The 19,134-nt window shown below is 48.4% G+C and overlaps 1 protein-coding gene across 1 annotated transcript in view; it reads right to left on the reverse strand.

Moving 5' to 3' along the window:
• Positions 1-16,716, reverse strand: part of CIITA (class II major histocompatibility complex transactivator) — a 60,832-nt gene extending 44,116 nt beyond the window's left edge. The window contains exon 1 of the mRNA XM_025370571.1: positions 16,372-16,716. Coding sequence (XP_025226356.1) covers positions 16,372-16,654 — 283 coding nt within the window. The 5' untranslated portion in view covers positions 16,655-16,716. The remainder of the gene's footprint in view (positions 1-16,371) is intronic.
• Between the last annotated feature and the right edge of the window lie 2,418 nt (positions 16,717-19,134).

The raw sequence follows: 19,134 nt of genomic DNA on the forward strand, positions 1-19,134 counted from the left end.
CCTGTTGTATAATTTACCTCAGTATTTTCCTTAAATTAATTTTTTAAAGAAACTTAAATAGACCAATTTTAAAAGACAGCTTTCTAGAGTTGAAAGCAGGGAGTCAGACAGATATTTGTCCACCCGTGTACCTAGCAACATTATTCACAATAGTCAAGAGGTAGGAACAACCCACCTGTCTATCAATCAACAAATGAATGGATGAACAAAATATGGGATATCCACATATTAGAATACTATTCCGCCATAGAAAGGAATTACACGCGCCATGACATGGATGAACCTGGAAGACATTATGCCAAGTGAAAGAAGCCAGGCACAAAAAGACAAATATTGTGTAATTCTATTTATAGGAGGTGGCCCAAAACATAGAGACAGGAAGTTGGAGTTACCACGAACTGGGTGGAAGGAGCAGTGGGTAGTTATTGCTTATTGGGTAGAGTTTCAGTTTGGGAGGATGAAAAAGTTCTGGAGAAGGATGGTAGTGGGGGTTGCACAAGAGTTTGAAATATTTAATGCCACTGAATTGTACATTTGAAAGTGGTTAAAATGGTAAATTTTATATGTATTTTGCCATGATTTTACAAAAAGAAAACTTTTTTTCCCACGTATAAATGGAGAAGCAAAACCAAACCAACAGTATCACTTGCGGTTGAAAAAGAAACAATGTTACTAAAATAATGTCAACTTCTCTACCACTTTGTTAAAAAGAAATCTTAGCAAGCATTAGGGCACTGTCAAAGATCAGGGAAAATCAAGAGACTTTATACTTGATGCAAAAAGGATTGAAGGAATCTGAAAAGTGTCTATGTCCTTCCTATGAGAATCGGTGGTAACTAATGGCTCTTTCTGAACTGTCTTTTGACTGTGTGTGTCTTGGTCTTTGGAAACCTCCCATCTGCCTATGCTTTCCTCTCTGAATTTTTTTTTTTTTTTTTTTTTTTTTTCTGAGACAGTCTTGCTCTGTTGCCCAGGCTGAAGTGCAGTAGTACAGTCTCAGCTTTCAGGTAACCTCCACCTCTCAGGTAACCTCCGCCTCTCGGGTTCAAGCGACTCTCGTGCCTCAGCCTCCCAAGTAGTTGAGATTATAGGCGTGCACCACCATACCCGGCTAAAACACAAAAAGGCGTTTTAGTAGAGATGGGCTTTCTCTATGTTGCCCACGCTGCTCTTGAACTCCTGGCCTCAAGCAATCCACCTGCCTCGGCCTCCCAAAGTTCTGGGATTACAGGTGTGAGCCACTGCGCCCGGCCCCTCTCTGATCTTTCTAAACAATCCCTTTAGGATCTATAATAATTATTCCCAATGCATGAATATTCTTTGGTGGTTTTCCAAAGTGCTTTTTCTGTGCACATCAGACAACATCAAGCAAGCTCTCATGTTTTATCCATTTTACAGATGAACCTCAGAGAGGGGAAGTCACTTGTCAGGGTGACTCAAGGCGAATCAAGGCTAAGTCCAGAAGCTTCCTACCTCCCTCCAGCCACTTCCCTGATTGCCTGGAACTGACCCAGAGTGTCCTTGGGTTAATTTTCTGATTCTGCTCTTCTCAAGGTATCTGAGGTTGGGTCTTAGGACATGAAACCAAACCCCAGCCATCAGACAGACTGGGTATCAACAAGTTTCTCTCTGACTGCCTGGGACCTGCCCTGCGTTTGTGGAGGTTCACATCTGCTTGCTGCACTGGACTGGGCTCTCAGTAGACCAGGGTTCAAATCCAGCCTCTGTAAACTGCTTGTTGTGTGGCGTTAAGCAAAACAAGCAAAACAAAACAAAACACCTCCTGGGACTTCTTTTCTGATAGAGGGTTTGTAACAGGGAGAGAGTAAAGAGATGAGACCACATTAGCGCCTCCCAGTGTCTCTGCCCTGGGGACTTTTGCACCACAAGCGGACATTGGAGTCACCTGGGATAGATGGTTTAACCTGCACGGTCTCAGCCTCACCCCAGGCCTAGCCAACCGGGCCTGGGGGTGAGCCAAGGAACCTGCATCCTAAACAGGTTGATCATCCTGGGTGATGTTCATGTGTGGGAAGCCTGGGATTCCCAGCTCAGTCATCTGCGAAGATCCTGCCTCCAAACGTTCTGAGGCTGTTGGAGACCAGGTCATTACCTAAGGCAGCCGGGGGTTTGCAAGGTGATCATTTGTTGGAGTCAAGTTCCTCTGGTTCGTCTTTCTCCAAGAGGAAGCAATACCAGTTTCCTTGACCTCACTCCGGAGAAGTATTTATTTATTTTTTCTTTGGAGTGGGGAGCAGAGACTGAAGACTTCCTGCCAAAGTTAGAAACTTCAGGCTGTGACTGGGGAGGGAGCCATGCCTTGAACTTCTAGGCTTTTGCCGCTTCTCCTGTGCCACCTAGGGTGGAGAGGGGCTGTGGGACTCAGGAGGACCACGGCTTTTAAGAGTTCCAGAAAAAGCTAAGCATGGTGGCTCCGATTCCTGCTTTCCTGGACCCAAAAAGACCCAATTTCTCACTCCCACTCCGGCATTCGTATGCTGGCTTTCCGAGGCCCTTTAGCCTCTCTCCTTAGAGGGTGTGACTCAGGACCCCAAAGCGAGATACAGAAGTGAGAGATCAAGAGATCGGTTCAGTCCGGGAGGCCCCTCCCCCACCCCCCCAATAACACACACCTTCGCCAAGATGTTCAACGAGAGTTGAGGACTTCTCTCATCCTCCGGTTAAAGGTTTGGCTCCCTGCTGCCTCCCTGCTGCCTTTCCCCGCTTGGAAAGCCCAATACCCAAGATTCCAGAGTTAGAGCAGGAATATGACCCAACAGAGAAAGTGAAGCTCAGAGAAGGGCGGCCCTGGTCCAAGGTCTGGAGTACAAGAAGGGCGCGTGTTTTCCTCCGCGCGCAGGTGCGCGCCTCTGAAGGATCCCGGGCGCACAGAGTCCGCCAAGGGTGGCCTGGAGCGTGTGTCTGCTGCGCGCTCCCCGTCTGCGCTCCAGCTTCTCTGCAGAAGCTGCCGCCAGGCTTTCCTGCCACCCGCCCACGGCCCTGGAGCTCTGGGCACAGCAAGCCAAGCCCCGGGTTCCCAGCTCCCCGTTCCCGTGCAGAGTCGCTCCAGGGATGCGGGAAACGAGGTGTTTCCCGGGTCTACATTTTGCATATTCTATCCCCCCTCCTCCCAGACTTACTGTGTAACCTTGAGCTAGTAACTAACAGTCTCGGAGCCTCGATTCTTAGCCCGACCTTAGGGGCTGCAGAAGAGACTTTGGTCACCTACCGCTGTTCCCCGGGCTCCCGCACGCGCTGCTGGTGGCCTCTCCCTCCCGCCAGCTCTGGGGCCGCGGCGAGTCTGTGGCAGCTCATCCCCTTATCATCTTACCTCCCCGCCTCCCCGCAGTTCTTTTCCCTTTCACTTTCTCTCTGCATCACTAGACGCTGGCCAGGCTGTGGAGCAACCAGGCACCTGCTGTGGCCACCACGTGCTTTATCAGAAGTGGCATCCCAACTGCCTGGGCCCTTCAAGAGGTCCCTACCTCCAGTCGGCTCCTCACAGTGGCCAGCTCCACTTCGGGGAAAGTCCCAGGCCCAGAGCCGGGAGCCAGGAGCTAGGGAGCCACTTGGGCAAGTGATCGGCAAACCCTGACTTGCAGAGAGCTCGTCCCCACCCCTGGGTGGCTCTCTGTTTCTCTCCAACTCAGTCCAACCGTGAAAGTGGCAAACCACCTCCCAGGGCACATGGAGGAGTGAACTGAGCTGTTCACTCCTCTGATGCTGGCCCTAGGGAGGAAGACAAAATCTCTCAGGGCCTTCCATGGATGGAAAACCTGTGTCCCCATGACCACACCCCCAGCGGTGGCAAGAGCCCCGCCCTTCCTTTTCAGAGGTCTTGGATTCCTGCTGGGTCCTCCAGGGCATGAGACCTTGAGGTGGTCACTTTCCCTTTTCATGCCTGTATTTCCTCATCTGGAATTGAGGGAGGGGGCAAAGTCACCTCTGACTTCTCCCCCTCAAACACTTTCCCCTAGCAACTTACATCTGCACCCAGCAACACCGGCAGACCTGTCATCTCTCTCTGGGTTCAGAGCAAACCATACATTTCAGGGGAGTCTGAGAAAAGGGGTACCTTTTCTCTGTTTCTCTGGAATGGCAGGACCAACTGAGACCGCACTCTAAACTAAGATGCTTTCCCGGCCCTTTTACCTTGGGACTCTGACAGGTACGACCCAGCCGGGTGTGGAGCCAGGCAACGCATGGTGTAGGAATTCCAGCCAGGCAGCAGCTCCTGGAGTCTGGCAGCCCCTCCTCGTGCCCTCAGCTTCCCCAAAGATGCCTTCCGATGCCCAGCTCAGAAGCACACAGCCTCATCACTAGCCAGTCACTAGTCGGGAGCCCGCCAAGCTAAGCCAACATGCAAAGAAACAAGTGAGGGACCGTCAAAAAACTCTCCCTGCAAGGTGGCCCCAAGCCGTCAGATTTCTGTTTCTGAACACCGTCTAATTTTCCCACACTCCCTTAAACCCTTTAACCACCCAACAACAGCAATGCCAATAAAATTGAGCTCCTATGATGATATTCAGTTCCTACAAACTACTGGGCAGTGTGCTAGGTCCCTCGTCATTACCCTATCATATGGGCTTTCCCACAGGTCCATTTTACACTCCAGGAAAAGTGACTCAGAGAATATAAACAACTTCTTCAGGGGCACACCCTTCGCAGCCAACGGTGGAGCTGCCATGCTGCCTTCAGAGCCAGTGCTAGGTGTCTGCGCTGTGGTCTTCCCACCATCTGTCCCCTTGTCCCCTGCCCCTTTTCTAACAACACCATTTTAAAACTGGGGGAATGGCAGCATCCGCCAGCTCTCACCAGCTGCCAAGGGCTCAACAGCTACACCTCAAGGCTGACTCTAGTTTTGGTTTCCCTGCTTCTCTGGGGATGGAGTAGAGTCTGGCAGAGGTCCCGTTTTGCAGAAGCAGTGCTCAGTATTTACCCAAAGGGATGAGAAAGGATCTTGCTGTGGGCAGAGCCAGGCCAGCATGCTGAGAGTTAATGACACACTGCCCGAAAGTCTGACTTCTAGAACCTTCCGGTGCTGATACAGGATTCACAGTCCAGACACCTGGCTGACCTGAAGGTTCCCTCCGGTGGAAGGAAATAGACAACTCTTTCACATCTTCCAATGGCCTGACCCAGCAGGACACAGACTCATGTTCTCATCCTCATCCCCGCCCCCAATTCAGAATAGTCTCTCTGTTTATCTAGAATGGCAAGACCAGCTGAGACCACACTCTAAATTAAGATGCTTTCCCGGCCCTTTTACCTTGGGGCTCTGACAGGTAGGACCCAGCCGGGTGTGGAGCCAGGCAACGCATGGTGTAGGAATTCCAGCCAGGCAGCAGCTCCTGGAGTCTGGCAGCCCCTCCTCGTGCCCTCAGCTTCCCCAAAGATGCCTTCGGATGCCCAGCTCAGAGGCACACAGCCTCATCACTAGCCAGTCACCGGTTGGGAGCCCGCCAAGCTAAGCCAACATGCAAAGAAACAAGTGAGGGACTGTCAAAAAAACTCTCCCTGCAAGGTGGCCCCAAGCCGTCACATTTCTGTTTCTGAACACCCTCTAATTTTCCCATGCTCCCTTAAGCCCTCCCCACGCGTCTGAAATTAATTTCAATTCCTTGTTGTGGATTGCATTTGGTGAAGACAGAAAGTTACACAGAAAGTCTGTTGGGGGAACCTTCAACACTCTGACATTCAGAAATGATGATCACAATGGAACCACGCTGGTGCCAGCTGCCAATATGTGCCATCCTCTGCAGGATGGGGTCAGTATCACAGCCGCCCCAAATGCCTCAAGACAAGCTGAGAGCCTCTGTCGGGGACTTCTTAGATGCCGTTCCCCTCTACCATGCCCACCCCCACACGAAATTGCCCTGAATTTCCCTGGAGATCATAAGTGGCCCACCTGTCATTTTCATCCCTAGATATTGGACTAAAACATAAGTTATGCCTAAAAGAGTGTTGACCCAAATATAGTACCCTTGTAGCCAGACGGTTTGGGATGACCCACCGATGTGATGCTAAATAATACTGACTCCCACGGGGAGAAAGGTAATGTCTTTTCCAGTATCTGCACATCCTCCTGATGGCATCAAGGGGGAAGTCTCAGTTTGGTGCTAACATGTCTTTAACACCTCTTCTAATGTACGATCACTTCATTTTATAGAAAGCAGCCCTCTAGCCTCAGAGCCTTCTACAGTCAACAGTATCTTTTTAGAATCGAACATCACTCTGCTTTCTTGTTTCATGGTTACCTCCTGTTTTTGCCATTTTTTTTTCCTTTATAATGGAATGTAAAGTTTTATTTGAAAATAAAGTAGATGTCTGGGCCAGGTGGCTTGTACCTGTAATTCCAACATTTGGGGAGGCCAAAGCAGGAGGCTTGCTTGAAGCCAGGAGTTGGAGGCCAGCCTGGGCAACATAGTGAGACCCTGTGTCTACAAATTATCATTATTATTATTATTTTTTAGACAGAGTTTCAATCTTGTTGCCAGGCTAGAGTCCAATGGCACGATCTTGGCTCACTGCAACCTCTGCCTCCCGGGTTCAAGTGATTCTCCTGCCTCAACCTCCTGATTAGCTGGGATTAGAGGCACTCACCACTACATTCGACTAACTTTTCTACAAATATTTTTTTAAAAATTAGCCAGGTATGATGGTGCACACCTGTAGTCTCAGCTACTCTGGAGGCTGAGGTGGGAGGATCGAGTGTGCCCAGGAGTTCGAGGCTGCAGTGAGCTATGATCATGCCACACACTCTAGCCTGGGCAACAGAGTGAGATCCTGTCTCTCTTAAATAAAAGAAAAGAAAGGTGAATAGAAAAGGTGAGTGGTTAAAAAAATAACCTGTCATAAATAATAGTAAGGTGTTATGCAGAAAACACAAAAATGAGGAAGGTGGTACTGAAATGAAGGTTTGGAAGCAATGACTTGCGTGCCTCATGCATTTTTGCTGAAAGAGCACTGGACGGGGAACTTACTAGCAGGTGTGCGACCTTGGCCTCTTTACTTCCTCTCTGTGGTCCTCAGTTTCCCCACGTGTGAAATGAGAATGATGCCCTTCTTTGTAAGGTGATTACTTTGAAGGCTTCACTGTTTTCAGAAGTCCTGGGGTGAGGAGGGGGGGCGGAAATTGCCGGACAAATAAGAAGTGCTAAGAGTCAATTTGAAACAGCCTTGCTTGGTGGGGCTAACAAATGGACATGGTGAATGTCAGAAATTCTAAGAAGGGCCAGGCGTGGTGGCTCATACCTGTAATCCACTTTGGGAGGCTGAGGCGGGCAGATCATTTGATGTCAGGAGTTCAAGACCAGCCTGGCCAACATGGCAAAACCCTATCTCTACTAAAAGTACAAAAATTAGCCTGGGCGTGATGGTGTGTGTGCTACTCGGGAGGCTGAACGATGAGAATCACATGAACCCAGGAGGCAGAGGTTGCAGTGAGCTTAGATTGTGCCACTGCACTCAAGCCTGGGTGATAGAGAGAGACTCAGTTTCAAGAAGGAAGGAAGGAAGGAAAGAAAGAAAGAAAGAAAGAAAGAAAGAAAGAAAGAAAGAAAGAAAGAAAGAAAGAAAGAAAGAAAGAAAGGAGGGAGGGAGGGAGGGAGGGAGGGAGGGAGGGAGGGAGGGAGGAAGGAAGGAAGGGAGGAAGGAAGGAGAAAGAGAGAGAGAGAGAGAGAGAGAGAGAGAGAGAGAGAAAGAAATTCTAAGAAGTCTCATTATCCTACGACCTGGTGCCACGGGAGAGGCACCTCTGACTGCTCAGCCGTCTTGAGGTCCCATATGGGGGTCCCTTTCTGTTCTCAGAGATAGCTGGCTCTGATGTCCCCCCATCCCGTCCTCAGACGGATGACCAAGGCAGCTTTGGAACTTAGAATGGGCCAGCCACGACTACCAACTCTCACCTGGATGACTGCAGCTGCCTGGTATATCTTCCCTGTACCAGAGGTTCATTTCAGTACCACCTTCCTCATCTACATCTTCCTTGACTCCTCCAGACCCGGGTCTTTTCCACAAGACCTGAACCTGACGATGCCTGTGTCAGTGTAGGTCTCTGAGCAGAGCAAGGGACACCCGTCAACCGGTGTTTGGCTGATGGCAGAGGATGCACTTTGGCACCCAGAGGCACCAGGGTAGAGAGGCTAGAGATGAGTGGCAGTGGTACCCAGCCAGGAGCTGAGCTGAATTTCAGCAGAGGCAGGTGAAGGTTCAGGGATGGAGAGGGAACGGGCAGGAAGGCTCAGAGGCAGAATGACAACCTCTGGCACTGAGTGAATGGGGGTAAAGAGCAGGAGGAGGAGTGAAGCCCACCGCAGGCTTCTTCTCTGCTGAAACACCTGCCTCCTTGCTGCTGCCTCTTAAAGACTCCTGCAGGGTGGATGCGGCGACTCACACCTGTAATCTCAGCACTTTAGGAGACTGAGGTGGATGGATCACTTGAGGTCAGGAATTCGAAACCAGCCTGGCCAACATGGTGAAACCCTGTCTCTACTAAAAATAGAAAAATTATCCAGGAGTGGTTCATGCCTGTAATCCCAGCTACTCAGGAGGCTGAGGCAGGAGAATTGCTTGAACCCAGGAGATGGAGGTTGCAGTGAGCTGAGATCACACCATTGCACTCCAGCCTGGGCAACAGAGTGAGACTCCATCTCAAACAACATCATCATCATCAACAACAACAACAACAACAACAAACTCCTGCAGAGGTGATGAGGATTCCCTGAGCCCAGGTCTGCTTGGGACAAAGTCAGTTCTGTCCTGAGAGGGGACCTCTGTCAGGAGAGGTGCTGCTGAAGCCAGTCTTGCCCTAAGGATCTGAATTTATTTGTCTTGAGCCAGAATCTAGCATGGCAGCAACCACTAGCACCCATACTGGGGTCCCCTGCTAAGTCCCAGGGACAGATGGGGAGGACCTTGGTCTTCCAAGTAAAGAACAGCGTTCTGGAAAAATTGCCGGTCCTTGCTGCAGTTTCCCAAAACAGATTTCGCTCAATCCTACCTTCGCACCTTGGTTCCCTGCAAGCCAGGGGAGAATGCTGGGAGCTTGCTCCCTCCCAGTGCTGCTCTCCTGCCTTCTCCCTTTTGGCCTATATTTTAGCCATCCTGCAAAGCTCGAGTTCCCAACTTCATTGCGCCACAGCTAACTATAATTTTTTGCTTTGCTAGGTTTTACAAAACTTGCTGCAACATTGTTTGGCAATAAAACTTCAACTTTCAAGTTCATAAGCATCATCCCTGCTACCTCCGATTAGATCATAAATCTGTTAATGTCTAGGGCCAGGTCTTTAATTTTCTACGGTCACCCCAATGCCTACATAGAACTGAGCATTTGAAAGACACATCATCAGGCTGGGTGCACACTGCACTTTGGGAGGCTAAGGCAGGCATGTCGCTTGAGCCCAGAAGTTTGAGACCAGCCATGCACAACACAGCGAGACCTCATCTCTACAACACATAAAAAAATTAGCCTGGCAGAGTGGTGCATGCCTGTAGTCCCAGCTACTTGGGAGGCTGAGATGGGAGGACGACTTGAGCCCAGAAGGTTGAGGCTGTAGTGAGCTGTGATTGCACCACTGTGCTCCAGCCTTGGCGACAGAGCAAGACCCTGTCTCAAAAAAAATAAAATAGGCTGGGCGCGGTGGCTAATGCCTATAATCCCAGCACTTTGGGAGGCCGAGGCGGGTGGATCACAAGGTCAGGAGATCGAGACCATTCTGGCTAACACGGTGAAAACCTGTCTCCACTAAAAATACAAAAAAGTGGCTGGGTGTGGTGGCAGATGCCTGTAGTCCCAGCTACTTTGGGAGGCTAAGGCCAGAGAATGGCGTGAACCTGGGAGGTGGAGCTTGCAGTGAGCTGAGATCATGCCACTGCACTCCAGCCTGGGCAACAGAGGGAGACTCCCTCTCAAAAAAAAAATAAATAAATAAAAATAAAAATAATAAAATAAAAGACACACTATTCCAAGACCATTTGAAGGAATGAATGGAGTTTTAGATTTGAATGATCAAGGCAGCCTCCAGTTCCAAATGGATGAAGATTCCTCCCCTACTAGACTGAAAGTGCTTCTTCATCTCATGCTTTTTGGTGAAAGAGCACTGGATGGGGAGTCCACCATAATTTCTAGCAGGTGCTAAATAAATGATTCAGGAGAAGGAAAGAAAGGAGGCGAGAAAGGGAAGAAAAGAGATCGGTGAACAGGGAGACAGGTGAGTAGAATACAACTGCTATGTATCCAAATTAGGCAGGAACATGGGAGAGCATATGAGAACCTGGACCTACTGATGGATTGTTGTATAGTGGGCTTAGTTGGTAGGAAGGTAGGACAATACTTTGACATGTAAATATATGGGAAATATATGGGTGATTAGGTAGGTACAGAAATTGATTAACTGATAAGTAGACATGAGTAAATAAGTATATAAGTATGTAGGTAGTAGATATAAATAGATAAATTGAGAAGTAGATTACCACCATAAGACAGGGCAAGAGGCTGGGCACAGTGGCTCATGCCTGTAATCCTAGGATTTTGGGAAACTGAGATGGGTGGATTGCTTAAGGTCAGGAGTTTCAGACCAGCCTGGCCAACATGATGAAACCCTGTCTCTACTAAAAATACAAAAATTAGCTGGGCATGGTGGCAGGTGCCTGTGATCCTAGCCATTCAGGAGGCTGAGGTAGAAGAATTGCTTGAATCTGGGAGGCAGAGGTTACAATAAGCTGAGACCATGCCACTGCCCTCTAGCCTGGGCTACAAAGCAAGACCCTGTCCCCCAGCCAAAAAATAATAATAATAATAATTAATTTAAAAAAAAGACAGGGTGAGAATAATAATAATAACAATAATAAAAAGAAATAGATATGAGAAGGTAAGTAGACAGATCAGGAAAGTTGGAGGGCAGGCAGGTAGGTGGATGGGAGAGTAGACAGTAAGGAACGCAGGTGAACTGTTCAAGGTCATAGCAACAGAGAACAGAAACCGTCCCTGGTTGGAGAAGTGCCAGGCTTAGGGGCAAGCTGTGTTTGGAACAGTCTGGCCTGGGAAAACCCATGGGGAAATGCCAACTTCCGGATGCAGGTGTGTCTCCTTCTGTGGTTCCTGGGGTAGAGGGCCAGAGAAGCAGTCCAAGGTGAAAGGCATGAGTTCCTTACCAACACATCCCCTTTCCTGAGGCAAAGGAGGTTCCCAGGATCAGAACAGGGGCTGGTTCTCAGGAAAGGAAGCCCAAAAAGAGGGAAGGCACAGCCTCTATCCTCTCTGGTATGTCACAGCTCTGGTTTCTCACATCCAAAGGATCAGATGGGGAAGGAAGCTGGAGGAAGGGAGCTTACCGATGTGTGGAGTGTACCTACCTTTCCAATAAATCAGGCAACTTCCCAGAGGGAGGCTTTGTTCTATTCTTCCTAGAACTGAGACCTCATGGGCGAAAATACCACACAATGAAAACAGAACAACAAAAACAACCAACAAAGCAGAGTCAAAGGAATCAATAAAATCTAAGACCCTGGCAGGGGTGCCCTACAGCCTCTGAGAAAGTGTGCGGAATGGGCCCCTTCATACTGTGCCTTCCATGGTCACACCTAAGGCCAGCTGAGGCTGCCCACACTTAGAGTCATCTTTCCACCATTCACTTTGGGCTTGTGGTTGCCTCAGACGCCAGCCTCGAGGCTGAGTCAGAACCAGCTTCCTCTTGCAGGAAATGCATGGGTCTTACACTGAATGATGTCCCTGAGCCCTTAGATCAGTGACTCTAAATGCTATTATCATCTCCACTTTATAGATGGGGAAACTGAGGCGGGGTGCCTGGGAAGTGCTCAGAGTCATACCTCTTGGAATTGGGAAGGCAGGACAGGCACTCAGGCTGTCTGAGGACACGGCCCATGTGCCAATTCTATGCCTCAACCCAAGGGCAAGGGCCACATTGATTAATTTCTCAAATATGCACAGTACCCAAGCATTCAGCACTGCGTTTTGCACAGAGTAGGTGTCTAGATATTGTTTGGGGCCCCCAGTGAGACTGCAGTAATTATTTTTCTCGGTGCTTCAAACCCCTGGTTTATCTTCTTTCTGTTCAATTCTCCTTGCTGTTATCCTCCTTATAGTGGTCTGATGTTTATACAGTGTGACCTAATGCCAAGCACTGCCTTGGAAGGTTTCTACCTACCATCTCATTTAACCCTCACTAGAGCCCTAGGAGATTCGTATCATTGCTCCCATTTCAGAGATGAAGAAACTGAGATTCCGAGTGGTCTAGTCATGTGGCTAAGGTCACATGGTGCATAAAGAATAGAGGATGGCCTCAGACCCAGAGTTGTCCAGCTGTCCAGCTGTCCAGCCTCCAGCCTGGTTCTTTTTCCATCATCACCCATCCTAGCTCCCCCTTCTTTGGCTTCTGACAGGTGTTGTCCCAATGTTGTCACCCACTGTTGACCAGGGACTGCCTGAATGTTTGCTTTAACTTCCTATTGAGGCACCTGAGTTCCTCCAGGGCAAGGACCTTGACTCTTGGGACTCACTGGAGCTTTCCTGGGGCTGGATGCACAGAGGTTGCTCTGTGTAGCATAGAGCAAAACCCCTAAGCTCCCATCTCCAGAATTGAGCTTTCTGCACAATTGCAACTAAGGCACTGCAATATCTGAAGGTGCCTTCTGAATCATCAATTTCACTTTGAAGATTGCCGACCTATTTAGGGTAGATTTACGGTAGCCCCTTGGGTTGTTTAGGAGAGGAAGCCAAAACAGTACTTTTTTTTGCAGAAAGTACAGCAATTGGCCAGGACTCATGAGACCCCATAGTCTCCCTCTTCAGAACATGACCAGAGGCAAATCACTTAACTTCTCTGTGCCTCAGTTTACTCGTTAGTAAAGGAGGAATAATGGTATTACATGAACTATCCATTCATCCGTCCACTCACCCAACCACCCATCCATCCACTCAATATTCAACAAACATATATTGCATACCTACCGTGTGCTCAGACTCTGTGCTAGGTATTTGGGACATATTGTGATCAAAACATAGATCCATGTCCACGTAGAGTTTATTTTCCAGTGGGAGGGTCAAACAATAAACAACACACACACAATACAAAAGTAAGATATACAGAAGGTGGGGGACCAGGCGCAGTGGCTCACGCCTGTAATCCCAGTATTTTGTGGGGTGGACAGATCACTTGAGGTCAGGAGTTCAAGACCAGCCTGGCCAACGTGGTGAAACACTGTCTCTAAAAATACAAAAATTAGCCTGGCATAGTGGCTTACACCTGGAATCCCAGCTGTTTGGGAGGCTAAGGCATGAGAACTGCTTGAACCCAGGAGGTGGAGGTTGCAGTGAGCTGAGATCTCACCACTGCACTCCAGCCTGGGCGATAGAGTGAGACTCTGTATCAAAAAAAAAAAAAAAAAAAAAAAAAAAAAGTGGGGAAAAAAATCAATCTGGGGAGACAGCTCAGAGTGTGGAGGGAGGAGCTGCAATTCTAAATGGTTTGGTCAGGGTAGGCCTCGTTGATAAGCTGCAAAGAGTAGAAGGAATTTAGGAGGTTGACCAAGAGAATGCTCGGAGAAGAGTGCTCCAGGCAGAGGGAATGGCATGTGCAAAGGTTCTGAGGCAGACAGTGTGCTGAGCATATCCGAGGAACAGCAAGGGTGCCAACGTGGCTGGAGTAGATGAACGAGGCAGACAGGAGTAGGGAATGACAGCAGGGAGGTGATGAGGTGGGAAATTGTCCAGATTGTGGGTCGTTGTCCAGATTTAGCTTTTTCTCTGAGTGACGTGGGAGCCAGTGGAGCGTTTAGCACAGCAGAGGGCCAAGGTCGTTACAGAGTGGTTCAGAGGGAGGGTCACAAAATCCGCACATGGATGATTTCCTTTTCTGAACCCCCATAAAAATGAGTCAGTGCCCTTTGTTTACAAACCGTGCAATTCTCTTGCCCTGTCCTCTTTCCTCCCCTCTGAGAGCTGTCCAGCAGCAGCACACCTGCCCACTGTAGAGGGTCAGGCCTGGCAGCCCTGGAGGGAAGCTGGCTGCAGGGCAGAAAGAGAAAGCAGGAAAAAAGCAATTTGCCCTATACCCCTCTCAGCTCCCCGAAGACCACACTGGGCTCTGAGTGCAGTTCCACTTTCTGGAGTCACGTGAGATCAGAAATAAAAATATTACCTCCCGAGGGAGGAAACACAGTTAAATAACAGGAACCAGCACTCTCGGAAGGAGGGGGTGGGAGGGGCTGGAGTGTCCGGCAGCAGCCTGTGAAGGCACATGTGGCTGGGGCGGGAGGGGCTGCAGCCAGGGAGAGAGAAGGTTCTGGCTTCTCCCCCAGTTGGCATCTGTGCCGCCATCGAGACCACACTGGCTGTCTGAACCCCTGTTGAGAAGCCAAGGGAGAATGTTTGAGTGGTAAAGATGCCCCCTTGCCTAGTAGTCTGTTAGGAGGAAGAGAATGAAAGATGAGGCCAAGAGACGATGGCAACCACTTGGGTGAGAATTTGACCACAAAAAGAGCCAACCCCGTAGAAATGTATGTCTTGGCAAGAAAGTTGGTAAACAGCATTGATCTGGTGCCCAAGATAAGGCTGCCAAATGCATTTGATGCCCTGAAGGTTAAGTTGAAGATCAAAGTTTGTCTGTCTTCAAATCTAGCCTTCACCACTTCCCACCTGGGGGACCTGGGCAAGTTGTGTGACCACTGGGTAGAGTCTGTTTTCTTCTCTAAGTGTTAAATACGGATGACGATCAAAGGGCTCAAGGTCAAGGGAGAAATAAGTAAGAGGGTTCTAGATTGTGGTTAGGAAGTTTCTGGCACGCTAAATACTCAATAAATGTCAATCACTGTTATTCTCTCAAGACTTGCATTTCAGAAGGAGATAGAACAAACATCGTCTTTAGAAAGTTATGACCAGGTCGGATGCGGTGGCTTACGCCTGTAAGCCCAGCACTTTGGGAGGCCAAGGTGGGAGGATCACTTGAGCTCAGGGGTTTGCGGGCAGCCTGGTCAACACAGTGAGACCTCATGTCTACAAAAAGTAATTTTAAAAAAGTATCCAGGCATAGTGGTGCCTGCCTGTGGTCCCAGCTAGTTGGGAGGCTGAGGTGGGAGGATCACTTCAGCACCGCAAGTTGAGGCTGCAGTGAGCTGTGATCGTGCCATTACACTCCAGCCTGGGAAACCAAACAGACTCTGTCTCAAAAAAAGGAAGAAAGTTGTGACATTGCAATGGAGGGAGGACTTCTTTGTAACTGGGTAGGAGACGTAAAAAGTTGGAGGAGCCAAGAATGTGAGTGGACAGAGTACAGTGCAGGCTTGTCTTTCCGGTTTAAGATGATTGTATCACCAATGCTCTTAAAAATAAGGCATTCATTCTCTCTCCCTCTAAGCGAGTTCTTATTCTCTGTTTCTCATCTTTCTTTCCCCCACCTTCTCCCTTTTTCTCTTCCTCCGTCAGTCTCCCCTTTCCTTCCTCTCCCTCCCTTTTCTCCCTGTCTCTGCCTGTCTGTCTGTCTCTTTTTGTCTGTCTTTCTCTCCCTTCCTTTCTCGCTCTCCCTCTGTCTCTCAGTTTCTGTCTGTGTGTGTCACACAGACACACACATGCACACATAAGCAAATGCATGCAAACGCACACATACTCAAGCACACACATACTCACAAGGCGAGCTCTGCTTTCAGCTCTTTCTCTGGCTTCTCCTTTCTCTGCATCCCATTTCTCTATTTTTTTTTAGATGGAGTCTCCCTCTGTTGCCGAGACTGGAGTGCAGTAGCACAATCTTGCCTCATTGCAACCTCTGCCTTCCGAGTTCAAGCAATTCTCCTGCCTCAGCCTCCTGAGTAGCTGGGACTACAGGCACCCACCAGGATGTCTGACTGATTTTTGTATTTTTTAGTAGAGACAGGGTTTTACTATGTTGGCCAGGCTGATGTTGAACTGATCTCAGGTGATCCACTTGCCTTGGCCTCCCAAAGTGCTGGGATTACAGGCACGAGCCACTGCACCCGGCCCCATTTCTCTCTTTTTGATTCACACTGATTGTGCCTGCATCCATCTTCCCCACTAGACTGCGGGCCCCTTGAAGGCAGGAGCTGATCTATCCATCCATGCCCCGTTAATGTTGGTGTATCATCAGGCCTCAGTGAGTGAACCCAAGCAGGCATTTGGCTGCATGCCCCTGGGATGGTTCCTTCCAGCAGAGTGGGAAGCAGCAGCGTACACTCCAGCACACCCAGCAACAGCGACAGTGCTCCAAGTTTTCACTGCTCCTGCCAGCTCACCAGACACCAGTCTGCCTTCCCGTTGACTTCCCTTTCAGAGAGGAGGGAAAATCCTTGAGCTGCCTACAGTCTGTCATTGCTCTTTGATTAAAAGTGGTGCCAACTTACCATCATGGTCACTGTGGCCGGGGCCCCTCTCAGCTGCTGGGGGCTGCAGCCCACTCTGGGCCCACCCCAGGAGGGCCAAGTCCAGGTCTCCTTTCTCTAGTAGGGTCAAAGAGATCTTCCTGGCCAGAGCCTCACTATCGGGCTCATGGAGCAGGGTGCAGTGGTATTCCCTGGAGAGGAGCTCCTCCTTCAGCAGGCTGTCCAAGAGGGCCTGCACCTGGCTGGGCTGATGGCTGGAGAGCAGTATTCGCACCTGAGTCAGGATGGCCTGGAAGTTGTTCATGGCAGCCCTTGGAGTCAGGGCAGCTGCCCTGGCCAGTGCCTGGGATCTCCGCTCACCCGGCGTGCAGCATCCAAAACATGAAGTGAAAACCAGGACGAGGGAACCTCTGCAATTTATTACAGTTTATTTCTACTTAGGAAGATTTCCTCTTTTGCGTTGTAGGCTGGGGTTCCTGAAGAATGGATGGATATTGGCTTTTGGGTTGATTCAGACTCCACAGGTATTCTCTGGGTCCTACCCAGGTGCATGTGCCAGAGAAGCCCACAGTCTTCTGTTGGAGCCAATCTCGTATTGCTAAGAGGAAGGCAACATGCCTCTGTAGAGGACCTATAGGGTAATAGGTCCTCTGGGCTCAAGTGATCCTCTTGCCTCAGCCTCCCAAAGTGCTGGGATTACAGGTGTGAGCCACCAGCCTGTCTTAATTAGCATTTTTAGTCTCTGTTAACAGTACTTACATTATAGGGTTGTTGGGAAGATTAAATGAGATAACATAAATAGAGTTCCTAGTGCATTATCTACAACATGATAATAATACAATAAATACAAGCCATCATTATCATTATTAGTGACTAATCATGCAAACTACTATCACCTTGAGTTTAACCTCACAAAACCTCAGTCTCCTCATCTGCCAAATTTCCCAATAAAAGCAATCCAAGCTCATATACATTTAAGGGGCTTAAATTAAGTGGACCTAGTAAGCACTTAACGAATACTGACTATTTGTTAAGACTATCCCCAACTTACTAATGCACAAAACTGAGGATTTGCATAGAAGCCAGTCTGGTTTATGATTCTAAAAATCCCCAACCCAGTTTTAAAGAACCCATAGGCGAGTGTTCTCCTGCCCATTCTGTAACATGCCGTGACTTTGTTTCCTTCCAGACTCAGGACTACCATCTCTCAGATGGTGCCATTTGCATTATTCACTTAAATGAGACAAAGGATTTCCATTTCCAATATGGCTGACCAGCTCCCATATGATCACTACCACAGGTAACAACTATAAACTCTGGGGAGAATATAAAAAACAACTATCTGAAGGCACTGGAGAGTGACAGGCCAGGCAGATACCGGAAGGGAGTCAGCACACGGAAAATGAGAATATCACCAGTGAATTTCCTAGTTCATGAGTTTAGTCTGAAGGCAAATTTCAATCAGTGCTGTGCAGGGCAGTTAAGACTCTTATTTTAAAAAGAGGGGGGAAAAAAAAAGGCTGGGCATTGTGGCTCACACCTATAATCCCAGGACTTTGGGAGGCCGAGAAGGGAGGATTGTTTGAGCCGAGGGGTTTGAGACCAGCCTGGGTAACATGGAGAAACCCCATCTCTGCTAAAATTACAAGAGTTAGCTGGGTGTGGTGGCTCATGCCTGTGGTCCCAGCTACTTGGAAGTCTGAGGTGGCAGGATCACTTGAGCCTGGAAAGGTTGAGGTTGCAGTGGGCTGTGATAGTGCCACTATGCTTTACTCTGGGCCACAGAGTGAGACTATCTCAAAAAAAAAAAAAAAAAAAAAAAAAGGAAAGGTTTACTGCCCTTTACAATCAGAGGATAGAATTTGGGGCAAAAATAGCTACTGGAAAGTAGAAATCCCAGACAGAGAGGGAGAAAAGAGTAGCCCCAAATTCTGTGTATAACTGCCCAAATATCTGGCTGGCCTCTGGACCACATATGTATTCATAGGTCAGACTCCAAGCAGCTCAGCTAAGGCTGAGCTAAATTTTGAGCTGCAATGGGTGTAGGGGTAGGAGATTTTGCATTTGATTCCAGCCAAGTTATATCCCTACTGAAATAAAATCCAAAAATATTAATGCTGTTCAGGTTATAACAGAATCCAGGGTGTTTATGACATATCCCTAATGTCCTGTGTGGAATACAGTATTACTTGACATAGGCCAGGTGCAGTGGCTCATGCCTGTAATCCCAGCACTTTGGGAGGCCAATGCAGGTGGATCACAAGGTCAGGAGTTCAGGACCAGCCTGACCAACATGGTGAAACCCTGTCTCTACTAAAATTACAGAAATTAGCTGGGGATGGTTGCGGGCACTTGTAATCTCAGTTACTCAGGAGGCGGAGGCAGAGAATTGCTTGAACCCAGGAGGCAGAGGTTGCAGTGAGCCAATATCGAGAGCCACTGTACTCCAGCCTGGGTGACAGAGCAAGACTCTGTCTCAAAAAAAAAAAAAATAAATAAAAACAAAATTACTTGACATATAAAGAAACAAGAAACAAGTAACATTTTCAAGAGAAAAAGACAATCAATGAAAACGCCTCAAGATGATGCTGATGTTGAAATTAGCAGACAATGATTTTTAAAGCTATGATTATAACCATGGAGGAAAAAGACATCAAAGATGTAAAGGAAAATACACTCATCAAAATGAAAAGATAGGAAATTTTAGCATAAAAATAGAAACCATAAGAAATAGAATCTATTTAAAAAATAACCAAATGGAAATTTTCAAAGTGAAGAATACAA

The sequence above is a fragment of the Theropithecus gelada genome, chromosome 20 (genome assembly GCF_003255815.1).
Source record: "Theropithecus gelada isolate Dixy chromosome 20, Tgel_1.0, whole genome shotgun sequence".
Classification (NCBI taxonomy): Eukaryota; Metazoa; Chordata; class Mammalia; order Primates; family Cercopithecidae; genus Theropithecus; species Theropithecus gelada.